Source organism: Pyrus communis, chromosome 16, assembly GCF_963583255.1.
Source record: "Pyrus communis chromosome 16, drPyrComm1.1, whole genome shotgun sequence".
NCBI classification, from domain to species: domain Eukaryota; kingdom Viridiplantae; phylum Streptophyta; class Magnoliopsida; order Rosales; family Rosaceae; genus Pyrus; species Pyrus communis.
Window position 1 is genome coordinate 1402738 of NC_084818.1, and position 16069 is coordinate 1418806.

The 16069-nt window shown below is 38.2% G+C and overlaps 1 protein-coding gene and 1 pseudogene across 1 annotated transcript; both read left to right on the forward strand.

The window, feature by feature from the left end:
• Nucleotides 1-1009: 1009 nt before the first annotated feature.
• LOC137720567 (cyclic nucleotide-gated ion channel 1-like) lies at nucleotides 1010-3836 on the forward strand. The gene is made up of 6 exons (XM_068459648.1): nucleotides 1010-1156; nucleotides 1250-1688; nucleotides 1771-1971; nucleotides 2158-2420; nucleotides 2539-2653; nucleotides 2787-3836. The coding sequence occupies exons 1-6, from the start codon at nucleotides 1131-1133 to the stop codon at nucleotides 3519-3521; spliced, it is 1779 nt and encodes a 592-aa protein (XP_068315749.1). The 5' UTR covers nucleotides 1010-1130; the 3' UTR covers nucleotides 3522-3836.
• A 7797-nt stretch (nucleotides 3837-11633) lies between these two features.
• On the forward strand, nucleotides 11634-15109 carry LOC137720568 (cyclic nucleotide-gated ion channel 1-like; annotated as a pseudogene).
• Nucleotides 15110-16069: the final 960 nt, after the last annotated feature.

A 16069-nucleotide genomic window follows, 5' to 3' on the forward strand; every position in this document is an offset into this window, starting at 1 on the left:
AATTTCTAATCACAATCGACAACATCAAATACAGTCCCAGCTATCACCTCGCTCCCACCGGAGTAGCCAAATCAAGGTCAGTCATCGATTGGCAACCGAGAAGAGGGCATAGAAAGAAGAAGCATAAGCTCAAATCATCAGAATCATTAGACAGGTTGTAGGGGTGGGTATAAAAATCGTGGAACCGAGAAATCGAATCGAATTGTGATAAGAGAAACTGTAAAAGATCGAGTTGACAAAAAAAAGTCAACTTAGATTCAAGAACTAGACCAAACTGTTCAATGCAGTTCCGATTTCGGTTTTCATATTCGTGGAACCACTTAGAACCAAACCTTGAATATAAATAATTAATTAGGATTTGAAAATTTTCTGAATTGTAACTGTTTGATCGTGTTTCTTAATAAAAGTGCTTCAGTCTTCGTTTCTAGATTGTTAAATTAGTAAACCATAATAGGTTTGGTGAGCTAAATTTGTTAGTTATGTGTTTTTGTTTTGTGAATTGTTGATATGAATAATATTCATTAACTTAAAGTTTTGGTGCCATTTAACTTTTAAATCTCCTTCAATTGTAGTTCATCATTCTTTATGATTAATCATGCATGTTCTTCATTGTGTGATCCAATTACTATATTTTACCATAAAATTCTTCGACTTTTTTATGTGCTCTAAATGTATGTTTGCAAGATTCAAATGATTTAGTATTTAGAACCGTAAACCGACATAAACTGAACCGAAGCTGTAGTAAACCAAACCGGAGCTGTTTTAGTAATAAATTTAAACAAAACCTTACCAAACTGAACTGTTGGTATTTTCTGATTCTGGTTCCAATTTTAGGGTAGAGCTAGATTAAGCTGCACTGTGCCCACCCCTACCTAGTTGACTTGATTGGTTGACTTGTGAAAATGAAAGCTCTTGGAGATTTCTTTGACAATGCGTGTGTGAATTGGATCCATGGCCTTGGCCGGCTCCCTTGACTTCCAACTATTGCATTTCTAGGAACTCAACTGGCTTTCATGAAACCTTTCTGACACTTGATCATTTTACCTTTTTCTTCTTCCCTAGTTTTCGAGTCGTTTCTTTTCTTTATCCCAGCAAATAATCTGCTAGGTTAGAATTTGAGGCACTGGCAAATGGCCATGGAGGTTCAAATTCCGCGGTAAGCGAATGCTATATTTTTATGTTTGCCATTTTGAATTTTTAGGGTAAAAGTTCTAAGCCAATTGCTGTTTGTAAATGTTGTATAATTCAGGCTACATCACTGTGACTTAGAAAAAAATGCTGCAGAAAAATTCCCAAAGAATATCAGGGAAGCACTGAAAAAATTGCACAAGAAAAAGATTCTTGATTTACCAGACCTAGTCCTGCAGTGGTGGAATCAGATAGTTTTAGTCTTCTGTGTTATCGCTCTCTCAACCGATCCTTTGTTCTTGTACCTCCTTAAGGTTAACAACGAACAGAATTGCCTTACCCTGGACAAAACGTTGGCGACCGTAACTGCGCTTCTGCGTTTCAGCATCGATTTCTTTTATATATTTCATATCATTTTTCAATTCCGTGCAAGCAATGTTGCTCATTCTTTTCAAACCTCTCGACAAGGCAAATCGGTTGCAGAGACTCGGGCAAGAGCACGGAAATATTTGTTGATGTACCTACTGGTCGACATGCTTATAATTCTTCCACTTCCACAGGTATGGAAAGCCATTTTATATATAGTTGAACTATAATATTTACAAGGTATGCTAGCTTATAAGCTTGTTCTGATCTGTCCAGGTGCTAATTTTTGCTGTCATTCCAAAAATTAAACATTCGAGGGCTTTCTTTGTCGCAAGTATATCGAAAAATATGTTTGTCCTTCAATCTCTGCTAAGGGTATTTCGAATCGGCTCCTCGTTAAAAGTAGCTCGAAGGGGTTCTAGCATCCTTGCCGAATCTGCATGGGCTGATCTCTTTCTTTTTATGCTTGCCGGTCATGTAAGTTCCATAACCATTTCTAATTCGGGTGATGCTTGAGAGACCATTTTGATATAAAGAAGGAATCCAACCATCAACCGCCAATCATACAAAGATGGTCTCCTGTCATTTTCCTTTCTAATCAGTCCTTCGACATCTGAAACGCTTTTGTTGTTCTGTATACCAATTTTCTGGTTCTGTACGTAGGTTATTGGAGCCTTCTGGTATATTTTTTCTATAGAAAGAATAGTAAGGTGCTGGGAAGAATCCTGCGAATATCATCGAGGTGCGCACTGCTATTTATTTTGCGACGACACATTTGCAGCTAACGCACCCGTATACAACTCTTGCTCTGCAAACACAATGAATTTTGGAATATACTATGATGCCCTTGAATCTATAGTTCTGGATTCAACTCCTTTTGTAAAAAGGATTTCTTACTGCTTCTGGTGGGGGGTACAAAATCTAAGGTTATTACTTATCCAAATTATCCTACTATTGAGAGAATCTAAGGATTTCTTACTGCTTCTGGATTAAGCGCTTTTGAGAATATCCTCTTATATGTTTAGTTGTATCGTGTTATTGCAGCTCCCTCGGCCAAAGCCTCAAACCCACAACTATCTACGTATGGGAGATATACTTTTCACTTGCTGTTTCGATAACAGGCTTGGTGCTACTTGCAATTCTTGCTGGACATCTGCAGGTTGGTGCTAAACCATTCCCTCCTAGTTCTTTATCTAATTATCAAATGACTGATTGCGCATTGGTTTATCAGATAATCTAATTTACTTATGTAAACCTGATGAGCAGCCTTTTGGTTATCACTTGTCACACAGGAATATGTGCTGTCAAAAATTGCAAGATCGGAGGAAATGAGATTGAAGAAACCAGAAATAGAATTGTGGATGTATTTCCATTCACTTCCTCGGAGTCTAAAGGCACGGATTTGGCAATCCATGAAACACAAACTGAAAAAAAATATACGCATCGACGTGGAGAATTTTCTTCACCTTCTACCCGTGGAACTTTGTAAGGATATAAAATGGCATCTCTGCTCAGGTCCACTCAGAGAAGTGCCAATACTTCGAACCATGGACGAACAACTGTTGGAAGCTATCTGTAAACATCTCACGCCGGTGCTATACGCGAAGAACAGCATCATTTTTCATGAGGGAGAGCCACTTGCTGAGATGCTCTTCGTCACACGCGGTAAGCTATTGACTTACACCGCCTCTGCTGCTGCTAGGGTAAGATTTCTTGGCAAAGGTGACTTCTATGGAGAAGAGCTTTTCGATTGGGTGCTGATCAACTGTGCCAGCTTATCTAACTTCCCCTTGTCAACTGAAACTGTCAAGGCGCAAACGGAAGTTGAAGTGTTTGTTCTAAGGGCGCAGCAGTTGAAGACGGTAGTCTCTAAATTCTGGTGGCTTTTCACCAGAGAGCAACGCCGCCACTCGAGCCTTAATACTAGCTTTAACGTGGAGCAATGGAAACCAAGGGCAGCTTATGCTTTGCAAGCAGCTTGGCGTCGCCATAAAAAAGAAACCTCGACGGTGCGAAGGAGAAGTTAATTATTGAGAAGCTCTCCATTGTGCTGGTACTTTGTAACAAGGAGATTTTATTTCTATATAGGGTTAAGTAAAGAATCATTGGTTATTCGCTCAAGCACCCGAAGTTTCGTGTTTGAAACTCTCTTCCCGTGTTGTAGGTTGGTTTCTCTCAAATCACACTGCTCATTATATGTCAACATTTGATAGACCATCGAGAATTTGCCCCATCGAACTTTAGAAGTAAGAAGTATAACTTGAGGTACTCCATAGACGCCACAGCCAGAGGATGATGAACACTCAATAGAAATTTTAGCAATAAGGTTATTCAAAACGTTATTTTTCATGTGCCTCGTACCACTAAATGATTTTAGAATGGATGCTCATATGTATTTTAATGAGCTTTGTGTTGTGATTGGCTCATATCTTGAGCTGGCAACAATGAATTAACCCGTGTGCTTTCGGTAGTGGATGATTTGTGACTTTGTGTGTTTGCTTTCGGTGGAAATATCACATGTCTGTGGACTGCATTGGAAGTGACAAGTGCTACAAAGGAAAAGCAAAAGTGGGTTTGCTTTTTGACTTTGGGAGCATTTTGTTAGAAATGTGATGACTTGGCCTTTATTTAAAGACAATGATCGTCTGCCTTTTCATTTTCGGTGTCATTTCGTACTTTTTTATTTGTATGATCACGGTTGAGCTATATCAACATTTTATATTACTATTCATTTTTATCTTATTATCTTTATAAAAAAAAAAATATAAAATATTAACGTAGCTTAACAGTAACCACACAAAACAAGAGGGTATGAAAGGGCTTAGAGGACAGACAATCCTTGTCCTTTATTTAATGCAAGGAAATGCTTGCGTTAGGCATGCTTGCCGAGTGAGAGAGTAAGCATCATGGAAGCATCCAAGGGGGAGAGCATCCGGCTCTCCCATGAAAAGGTTGAACATGGGTTGAGAGAAATTAAGAGAGCTTGAGTGAAAGATCTCCGGTGAAAGAGCTCTTAGGGGTAGAGTGAGGCTTTTGGGAAAATTCTATGAGTGGGTGTACAAGAGATTCGGGATTGGGTTATGTCGATTTAACTCATGTGTACTTGTACTGTTATTCTCATAGTGAAGATCAATATCTCTCCGAAGACATAGGCAAATTTTTGCCGAACCTCGTAAATTTCTCAGTGTCTTTATTTCTTGTATTTTATTCTGTTTAACTGTGGGTCTATATCTTGGTGAGGTAACGAGGCACAACACTTTGCTCTCATAAGCATCAAAAGACAAAAAGAAACGGTTAAGATTTAACTAAATCTTAATAAGTTAAATCTCAATCGTTATTTCATGAAACAAATGTGCCGGAGATAATCATGCTTATTCTAATATGGTATCGTTATAGACATATTGGGCGCAATGAGTTGTGTGCATTCATGTCACACTCAATAGGGGTGTGCTATCCACACATCCCTTTTTACTTCTCACACACCCTTTGTTAATTTTTGTCTATTAATCTTCTTCAATTTATCTGATCTGACAGTCGATAATTAGAAGAGTCTGTGAGAAGTAAAAAAAGGTGTGTGGATATCACATCCCCACTCAATATATATGTATTCTAAAAAAAAAAGCCTACAATTATACCTCCATAAATTAATAGCCTTGGAACCATGGAAAATCTATTAATCTAGCAAACATTGAATTTATCAAGGGATTTCTTATTTTCTTAAATATTGTATTTTTTATTAATTTTTCGCTTTACAAACTAATAATTCTATATATTTGTTAACCAAGATTTAACCGGTATTAATTTATCAGATATTAAATTATCGAGGTTGTACTTATTTGCTTCTGCTTGTATACTGATATATGATGTATGTACTCGTATTTCGGCACATGGATCTCTCCTAATTTACTACACGCTGATCACTTTTTGTTTGGGTGGAAAGGGAGGGGTTGGAATCATCTTTTATGTGCTTTTATCTTGATATACTTTTAGATCAAACGTCTAAGGGTGACATCACCACTGCTTAAGGGTGGGAAGCAAAGCACTAAATCGAAACCGAACAGTAAATTATTGCACCTCATGCAAAGTCGGAAGGGTTAGCTTACTTGTGGGAGAGGAAGGACTGCAAGAATGTCAATTAGGAAGTATGACGAGAGATACCTACTTGCAATTGCCCAAGCATCTTCAACTAATACACCTCTTCCAAACACTCGAGAAGGAGCGATAAATCCAGTACGAAACTGGAAAATTATGTGAACAATACAAAATATATTTGTGAATGAACGCAGAACACTAGCTGTTATCTCCATCTTCCTGTCCAAACCAAGGCACTTTTTCTTATCATCGATCACAGGGATGTAAAAGAACAAGGGATCAAGGGAGACGGCAATAATACATGCCAATACAAATATCTTATTCCACTTCTGAAGGAATGGCCCTTGACGAACTTCTCTTGCTGAAAATTCATGACTACAATTTGTTTTCGAAAGAATCTCCAAACGGAAAGTTAACCTCCGAACGTTTGAATAACCCGAAGAGCTTCCTCGTGCACCACCAAGTTTCCAAAAGCAGTCCCTAGACAACGATTCAAAGTGAAGCAAAATGAGTTCAACATAGAAACTTCTGTAATTTCACAAGATGTTTCGTAGAATTACTCGCCTAAGCGCGTTAATAAAAGGGGAAACTTTATCTGGGTCCAAGAGCAATGTCCAAGTGCAGTTTGCCCCAATTCAAAAAGCAGAAATCGCACTAACGCTAGATATCCATACAAAAATATCTTCGTTTGAGCAATATCTCCCTAATTTAGCATCCATTTTTTTCATACATTCATAAAATCAATGCTAACAACAAAATATAGTAAGTAAATAAAAAATATTGTCACAAATGGACCAACAGGACCTCTTGCATTCAAAATTTGAACCAAAAGCCAACGAATTTCAACAAAAATAATTGATATTTTTGGATTTCCAATTTCATATCCTTTCCAAAAAAAGACCAAAAAAACTAAATCTTTTACATTTCAAAAACTAAAAATCCAATCTTTGAGGTAAAACCACCGTTCTAAAAATCCCCGCCTAGGCACTAGACGGTTGACCACTGTCCTGATTAATGCCTAGGCATTTGAAAATTTAGAAAGGGCGCCTAGACCTGCTGAGGCACCCGCTTAAGCACCCACCTAGTCCGCCCAGACCTGCCTAGACACCCACCTATGTTGTGACTCACTTAGAAAAAAACAATAGATAACTTTCATTTTGCATTTTTTTTTAATAAATTGTAAGAGACTTATTGAATACTTAAATGAACACACATTATATGTTTGTTGCTCATATTTTCATTATGTTTCAGTACTTCATAATATACATGTAATTCTATTTTATAATTTATGATTTAATTATATATATTCATATTTATTTACCAAAAATATAACAGATTTACTTAAATTTGCCTAGGACCGGCCTAGCTGCCTAAGCACCCAAAATTCCTTCTGGATAGGTATCCTACATCTGAACTGAATTCTTTCTAGTTAAAGAATCTTTTTCTAGTTGCTCGGGAACAATTAGGAGATTCTCTAGACGAAATACGGGCTTCTGGCGGCAACATGGCCCCAACTTGACGCCCGATTAACGCCTAGCGTTTTTTAAAACCTTGGGTAAAACCATGTTATTGAAACAAAAGAAAAAATGAACAGAAACAGCAAATTGAAGAAAACCCAACAACAAAAGCAGCGAAAATACAATAACTCACCAAACAATAAAGTTTAAGAGCGACCAAGAGAGCAGATTATCCATGGCGGAACAACCCAAACAGAAGCTTCTCCTTGTGATTATCTCCCAAGACCCAGATAGCTTTTAATGCTCGATATTCAATCAATGACAGAGAGAGAGAGAGATTGATTAGAGAGGACGAAGAAGCAAAAGAAGAAGAAGACGAAGGTTCTGGGAAATGCGTAGGGCAATAAGTAAGTTGGTGGGTCCCGAGTCAAGTGAGTTGAACACTCCATTGGCCTACCCCTCCTCGTGATTAAATAAATTATAGACTTTGAGACAGGCGTTTGGACAGAGACGGAGAGAGAGGAAGTACTGGTTTGGTGAGGTGCTTTTATAAAAACTATCATTTATAACCAAAACCTCACATCAATATTGACACACCCCGACCAAAATCAAGGCGTGTTGGCCGTCACGTCATCGATACAAATATTTCAGGACGAACTGTCACAAATATACCAAATTACCCTCAAAATGAAAAACAAACGCCAAAGAGATCTATTTGTGTTTTTTTCATTTTAGGGTTTAATTATTTTCATATCTCAATTCGAATCCAAAAAGATAGAAAGAGGAGCATGATGAAATTAAACATTTAATAAAGAGGTATTTATTCTAATGGAAATTAAGTCAATCAAATTATCAAATTTCCTTTCTTAATTTACAAGCCTACAACGAAGATCATGATACATAACTACAATTTTTTAATATTCTTGTGCGATAATTAATTGATATTTCTTAGAAAATTTTGTTAGAACTATTAACTTCTGGATTATTTTTAAATAGTATTCGGCAGGTATTTTTTTATGAAACTGCGATTGCATGTTCTTATGCATTCTGCATATGATCTCTTTAAGTAGAGGGATACCCAAATTAGGCATTTAATTAAGGGAAATTCACTCCAGACAAGTGCATTGGAAGATGAGAATATTTTAGATCGATTTTATGGTGATTGGCTTCTTCCGTGAGGAGAATCATATATATGACGATTCAAATCCAAAGTCTAAGAAAATTGATGTTGTTGCTTTTGGATCCCAATATGGCAGCAATGTTACTGGTGAACAATGATGCTTTGTTAGGTTTTGGTTTTAGGTGTAATTAAGCTTTAATTTTGAAGGTATTTAGGTCTATTCAAGTAAAATTTTGAATTGTTTTATAAAAACTGATATTAATGAATTTGTGTGCTAAATTTTAGTTATAAATGATAAATACCCTTTGAAAATTAAACGATAATTAATGTCATAAGCCCAAGCCATCAGACTCAGGTTGACTTTATTGGTTGCCTTGTGAGGAATGAAATCTCCTCGAAGATTCTTTGAGAATATCTGTGTGAATTGGATCCATGCCCTTTAATGGCTTTGTTGACTTGAAGGAGCTTGTCGGTCTTAGCACTTTTTAGGGTCGCCGTTACTGCTGCTTCCTACTTACAACATGTTGCATTTCTTGGAACTCAACCGGTATTCATGAAACCTTTCTGACGCTTGATCTTTTTGCTTCTTTCTTCCTTCTAGTTTTCGAGTCTTTTCCTTTCTTTAACCCGGCAAATAATCTGCTAGCTGAAATTTTGTGGCGCTGGCAAATGGCAATGGAGGTTCAAATTCCACGGTAAGCAAATGCTGTCCTTTTTATGTTTGCCATTTTGGAGTTATGGGAAAAAGTTATAAGCCAATCATTTGTACAGTAACACATGATGTGTTAAACCCACCCCCATTTTATTTAAAAATGGTTTTTTTGTTCTTAATTAGTGAGCTTAAGGGCCCACCTCTTTATTTGTGTCCCCCACCCCGTGACCCTCTTCTTTCTCTCCTTCCCTCTTTCTTCTCTCAACTCTCTCCCGAGCACCACACACACGCATGCAGACCACCCACCCTTTTGTAGCCTCGATGAACCCATCACCCTCGAGACTCCCTCGTTAGGATCTTCAACACGTTGAAGTCTCTCTCTTCCTTCTGCCACGGCAAGCACCGAGAGGGTGCAATGGCGAACTCCGTCGAACTCCACCATTTGCGAGTAGGTGAGGCTCAGAATCATCTTACCCTATCTTAATTTGGATGTTGGTATGAATTTCTGAGTATGTATACCTGTTTTGGTGAAGGTTGGACTTGAAATCAGTTCGGGTCTGTTAAACCAAGATTTCAGCGGGTACCCGTGGCTTGCAGGCCATTTTCCGACCAACTCCGGCCACGATGACGGGAACCAAGGGTATATTTCGATCCCTTACCTTCGGGGCTTCAATTTGGTATATTGAATGACATGTTTTGGTTGAGTTTTGAGCTCCATCGGAGCTTGGGAATTCTCCGGCCGAAATCCGGCCTTCTCCTTCCTTGGAATCCGACGACCCACCAAACCCAAGGCCTTTGGGCCTTTCCAATCCAAGTCCCATAACCCTAGTCAAATTTGTCTAACCCATTTATTTAAGTTAAGCCCAATAACCTTTTGGAGACCTAACCCATACTCTGGGTCTTATTAAACTTGGGCTCGAGCCCTTTTATTTTTAGTTAGGCCTGCGGGTCGAGTGTGTGTGTGTGTGTGTGCGCGCGCGTGCGTGCATGCATGTCGTGCACGCGTATGCATGTTGTGCATGTGTGTGTGTTTGTGAAGTGTGTGTGTATGTGTGTCTGTGTGAGTGTGTGCATGTGTGTGTGTGTTGTGTCGTGTGTGTGTATGTTTGTGTGGGTTTGGGTTTAAGCCCAAACCACCCCTTTTCACCCTAACCCTTTTTAACCCAAAATCTCTCCTAGGCCAATTTTGATGTTCCGAATCTGTTTTTGGCGTCCATTTCCTAGAATTCTATCGTTTGGGCATATTTTGATAAATTGTACATTTTTGTGCTTAGGTGAACTTGCTAGTGGGGATTTCCTTAATCCTTTCCGGCACAACTCTGCTGCTACAGAGTATCTGTGAGTGGACCCCTTCTAAAATTACATGATTTCATAGTTTAATTGCATAAATGAATAGTATGCCTTACGAGAATGAACTGATTTTATGTTAAGCATGTTTATGGAATATGTTGTTTATCGTCTTGTTTTTGGTGAGGAATTAATTATTAGCCTACATTGAGCTATAGTTTGATATATTGTAGTTTCTATAAAAACCATGAACTGGTAGACTATCTGATGGATGATGATAGGATGCTAGAACATGTTTTAGAAACCCCTCTTTATAGTATAGATGATGGATGACTTTATACTATGAAGTGGTTATTTTTGAGAGGCGTAACTATTTGTGCGTACCTAGTGGACACTATGCTGCCTGGGACGAGGATCTGGTGTTGGTAGTTAGGCCGGGAGAAATAATCCCTAGCTACGGGCTGAGGGACATGGAGCAGGCATTGAGCCGGGAGTTGGTAATCTCTGGCTACGGGCGCAGAGACCACGGTGCTGGCATAGGGCCGGGAGTTATATTTATTCAGTGATCTTACTAGCAACACACCGCGCTTACGAGATGGTCTGTGAGACGATTGATATTTTGATTTCCGCGATATGTCTTTTTAGATGTTTTTGGCATGCTAGGGTTTTCAGTAAACCTATCACTTATTATGCTAGTAGTTTTCTTTATATAAACTGTGAGGGTTAGTATTTTGATAACTGTTTTATTATTATTGTATATATGAACCTGGTCTACTCACCTTTGTTTTGAGCCCCCATTCAGGTCTTAGAATCGAGGCATACAATCCCGGCGTCAAGGCACTTCAGCATCGGCATCTTCGAGCCCTCTCGGTGTAGGACCCACTCTTTTATTCATTCAATTTTATATTATTTCTTTTAGTGTTCTAATTAGCTGTATGCTTTGAACACGTTCCTAAGTTGTTAATTCATTGTATTTCAATTCATAACCCTTATTTATTTCTCATTCTTAGCTTTTGTATCAATTAATGGCTTTTGTCACCCTCAAGTGTCTGCCAGCACGTGTCTATCCTGGTATTTAAGCAATATCAGGGTCGGGGCGTATCATGATGTATCACCACGTGTACCGATCACATTGAAAAATCTTTCATACCCGGAGAGCAAAGTAGAAAAACACGTGGCATACTAGGATTACGAGTCTCAAAACCCATCGTGGATGCGGCTGCACCATATGACTCCTAAAGTGGGAGAGATTTTTCAATGTGACCGGTACACGGGATGGTATATCATGTGTCAATAAACAAATGGTGTGATATATGTACTAAAAAATTAATAATTTAAAAAATAAAATTTCTCTCCATTTTTATTAAAACATGTGGTCACCACGTCGTGGTGTACTACTTGTTTTTACGTTATAATTAAAATTTTCTCCTAAAGTGAATGCAAGAAAGCCGCCACGTGGCCACCTCTATTCACTGACAAGCTACAAAAAGCATCTGTCTCTCCTGAATCTCACTCACTCACTCAGTCTCTCTCTTACTTTCTCTCTTTAGGGTTCCATATTCTATCAGGTTTTTAGAGCGAGAAAATTGTCCTTTAAACATACCTGTGCACGCATGGAGCTGATTGGATCACACTTTTAGATTCGGATCCTCGCCGTCTGCGCCCGGTTTATTCAATCCGATCCGATCCGACTCGGTGCTTGTCAATTAACTTCCTGTTTGGTTGCCGAGAAAGCTGAGGAGGAAAGTGATAGAAACTAGAAAATGTTGTTTTTATTTCGCATCTTCTTGTTGCTTGTTTATGGAATTAACTTTAGCTCAATCGGAGAGGCTCGATTAATCGATTTACTCGAAATTTTGTTAGTTACATCGGCATCTTTTGGTGATTTTTGATTTCTGCTGTGCATTTGCAGAAGATCTGGTTTCCGCTGGTGGACCGGTTTATGTTTAGATGATATGCAGAAGATCTGGTTTCCGCTGCTGTGCATTTGCAGAAGATCTGGTTTCTGCTGTGCATTTGAAAACCCTTTTTACATGTCGAAATTCAAAAATACAAACAGAAAAGCAAAGAAAGCTACAGACTGTTTAACGTACAACAAACGTTTGAAATATGCCTTAGACTAATCAACTTCTTGTGAGATAAGACTTGTTCAAAAAAATTTCAGATGAAACACCTTTGAAAATTAAACGATAATCAGAGTCATTAGACTCAGAAGACCGGTTGCCTTTATTTGTTGACTCTATTTGTTGACTTTATTTGTTGACTTGTGAGGAATGAAATCTCCGCGAAGTTTCTTTGAGAATATCTGTGTGAACTGAATCCATGCCCTTGAATGGCTCTGTTGACTGGAAGGAACTTGTCGGTTTTAGCACTTCTTAGGGTCGCCGTTGCTGCTGCTTCCTACTTCCAACATATTGCATTTCTTGGAACTCAACCGGTTTTCATGAAACCTTTCTGACACTTGATCTTTTTGCTTCTTTCTTCATCCCTAGTTTTCGAGTCTTTTCCTTTCTTTAACCCGGCAAATAATCTGCTAGGTTAAATTTTGTGGCACTGGCAAATGGCAATGGTGGTTCCAATTCCACGGTAAGCGAATGCTATCCTTTTTATGTTTTCCATTTTGGAGTTATGGGAAAAAGTTCTAAGCCAATTTCTGTTTGTAATATGTTGTACTCAGGCTACATCACTATGACTTGGAAGAAAATGCTGCAGAAAAATTTCCAAAGAATATTAGGGAAGCACCGAAAAAATTCCCCAAGAAAAAGCTTCTTGATTTATGGGAGTTCGTCCTGCAGAGGTGGAATCAGATACTTTTAGTTTTCTGTGTTATCGCTCTCTCAACTGATCCTTTGTTCTTTTACCTCCTTACGGTTAACAACGAGCAGAAATGCTTTACGCTGGACAAAACATTGGGGACCGTAATTGCGCTTCTACGTTTCAGCATCGATTTCTTTTATGTATTTCATATCATTTTTCAATACCGTGTATTCATTGCTACTCATTCTTTTCAAGCCTCTCGACGAGGCGAATCGGTTGCAGAGACTCGGGCAAGAGCACGGAAATATTTGATAGACCTACTACTCAACGGGCTTATGATTCTTCCATTTCCACAGGTATGGAAAACCGTTTTATATATAGTTAAGCTATAATATTTACAAGGTATGCTAGCTTATATGCTTGCTCTGATCTGTCCAGGAGCTAGTTTTTTCTGTCTTTCCCAAACGAAATAACTCGACGGTTTCCGGTGATACAAATCTATTGATCTTGATGTTTGTGTTTCAATATCTGCTAAGGGCTTTTCGAATCGGCTCTTTGTTAAAAGTAGCTCTAAGGGGTTCTAGCATCTTCGCCGAATCTGCATGGCCTGATCTCTTTCTTTTTATGCTTGCTGGTCATGTAAGTTCCATAACCATTTCTAACCGGGTGATGCTAGAGAGACCATTTTGATGTATAGAAGGAATTCAATCATCAACCGCCACATCATGTGTTTTACAAAATATGGTCTAAAAAGATTGTCTCCCTATCATTTTCCTTTCTGATCAGTTCTTCAACATTCTGAAACGCTTTTGTTCTTCTATATTCCAATTTGCTGGTTCTGTACGTAGGTTACTGGAGCCTTTTGGTATTTTTTCTCACTAGGAAGAATAGCAACGTGCTGGCGAGAAGCCTGTGCGCACTGTTATTTATATTGCGATGACACATTTGGAGCTAAACCATTGGCAGACGACTCTTGCTCTAAAAACACAACGAATTTTGGAATATACACTGATGCCCTTGACTCTATAGTTCTGGATTCAACTCCTTTTGTGAAAAGGATTTCTTACTGCTTCTGGTGGGGGATACAAAATCTAAGGTTTTGCTTATCCAAATTATCCTACTTTTGAGCGAATCTCTTTTATACCGCTTCTGGATTCAACAATTTTGAGAATCTCCTCTTATATGTTTAGTTGTATCGTGTTATGCAGTTCCCTCGGTCAAAGCCTCAAGCCCTCTACAATCCACGTATGGGAGATATACTTTTCACTTCTTGTTTCGATATCTGGCTTGGTGCTAATTGCAATTCTTGCTGGAAATCTGCAGGTTGGTGCTAAACCATTCCCTCCTAGCTCTTTATCTAATTATCAAATGACTGTTTGCGCATTGGTTTATCAGATATTCTAATTTACTTATGTAGACGTGACGAGCAGCCTTTTGTTATCACTTGTCACACAGAAATATTTGCTGTCAAAAGTTGCGAGATCGGAGGAAATGAGATTGAAGGAACAAGAAATAGAATTGTGGATGTATTACCTTTCACTTCCTCGGAGTCTTAAGGCGCGGATTTGGCAATCCATGAAACACAAACTGAAAAAAAACATACGCGTTGAGAATTTTCTTCACCTTCTTCCCGTTGAACTTTGTAAGGATATAAAATGGCATCTCTGCTCAGGTCCACTCAGAGAAGTGCCAATACTTCAAACCATGGACGAACAGCTGTTGGAAGCTATCTGCAAACATCTCACGCCGGTGCTATACGCAAAGAACAGCATCATTTTTCATGAGGGAGAGCCACTTGCTGAGATGCTCTTCGTCACACGCGGTAAGCTATTGACTTACACCGCCTCTGCTACTGCTAGGGTAAGATTTCTTGGCAAAGGTGACTTCTATGGAGAAGAGCTTTTCGATTGGGTGCTGATCAACTGTGCCAGCTTATCTAACTTTCCCTTGTCAACTGAAACTATCAAGGCGCAAACGGAAGTTGAAGTGTTTGTTCTAAGGGCGCAGCAGTTGAAGACGGTAGTCTCTAAATTCTGGTGGCTTTTCACCAAAGAGCAACGCCGCCACTCGAGCCTTAATACTAGCTTTAACGTGGAGCAATGGAAACCAAGGGCAGCTTATGCTTTGCAAGCAGCTTGGCGTCGCCATAAAAGGAAACCTCGATGGTGCGAAGGAGAAGTTAATTATTGAGAATCTCTCCATTGTACTGCTACTTTGTAACAAGTAGATTTTATTTCTATATAGGGTTAAGTAAAGAATCATTGGTTATTTCTATATAGGGTAAAGTAAAGAATCATTGTACTGCTACTTTGTAACAAGTAGATTTAATTTCTAATATGGTATCGTTATAGACGTATTGGCCGCAATGAGTTATGTGCATTCATGTCACACTCAATACGGGTGTGCTATCCACACATCCTTTTTTACTTCTCACACACCCTTTGTTAATTTTTGTCTATTAATTTTCTTCAATTTATCCGATCTGACAGTTGAAAATTAGAAAAGTGTGTGAGAAGTAAAAAAAAGTGTGTGGATATCACATCCCCACTCAATATATATGTATTCTAAAAAAAAAGGCCTACAATTATACCTCCATAAATTAATAGCCTTGGAACCATGGAAAATCTATTAATCTAGCAAACATTGAATTTATCAAATTACCCTCACGTCATCGATACAAATATTTCGGGACGAACTATCACAAATATACCAAATTACCCTCAAAATGAAAAACAAACGCCAAAGAGATCTATTTGTGTTTTTTTCATTTTAGGGTTTAATTATTTTCATATCTCAATTCGAATCCAAAAAGATAGAAAGAGGAGCATGATGAAATTAAACATTTAATAAAGAGGTATTTATTCTAATGGAAATTAAGTCAATCAAATTATCAAATTTCCTTTCTTAATTTACAAGCCTACAACGAAGATCATGATACATAACTACAATTTTTTAATATTCTTGTGTGATAATTAATTGATATTTCTTAGAAAATTTTGTTAGAACTATTAACTTCTGGATATTTTTTAAATAGTATTCGGCAGGTATTTTTTTATGAAACTGTGATTGCATGTTCTTATGCATTCTGCATATGATCTCTTTAAGTAGAGGGATACCCAAATTAGGCATTTAATTAAGGGAAATTCACTCCAGACAAGTGCATTGGAAGATGAGAATATTTTAGATCGATTTTATGGTGATTGGCTTCTT

Excerpts from the sequence above, each read along its gene's own strand:
- LOC137720567 (XM_068459648.1), top strand. The coding sequence starts at position 1,131 with ATGGCCATGGAGGTTCAAATTCCGCG. Across the intron at positions 1,157-1,249 it reads ATGGAGGTTCAAATTCCGCG|GCTACATCACTGTGACTTAG; the intron begins GTAAGCGAATGC and ends TGTATAATTCAG. Across the intron at positions 1,689-1,770 it reads TAATTCTTCCACTTCCACAG|GTGCTAATTTTTGCTGTCAT; the intron begins GTATGGAAAGCC and ends TGATCTGTCCAG.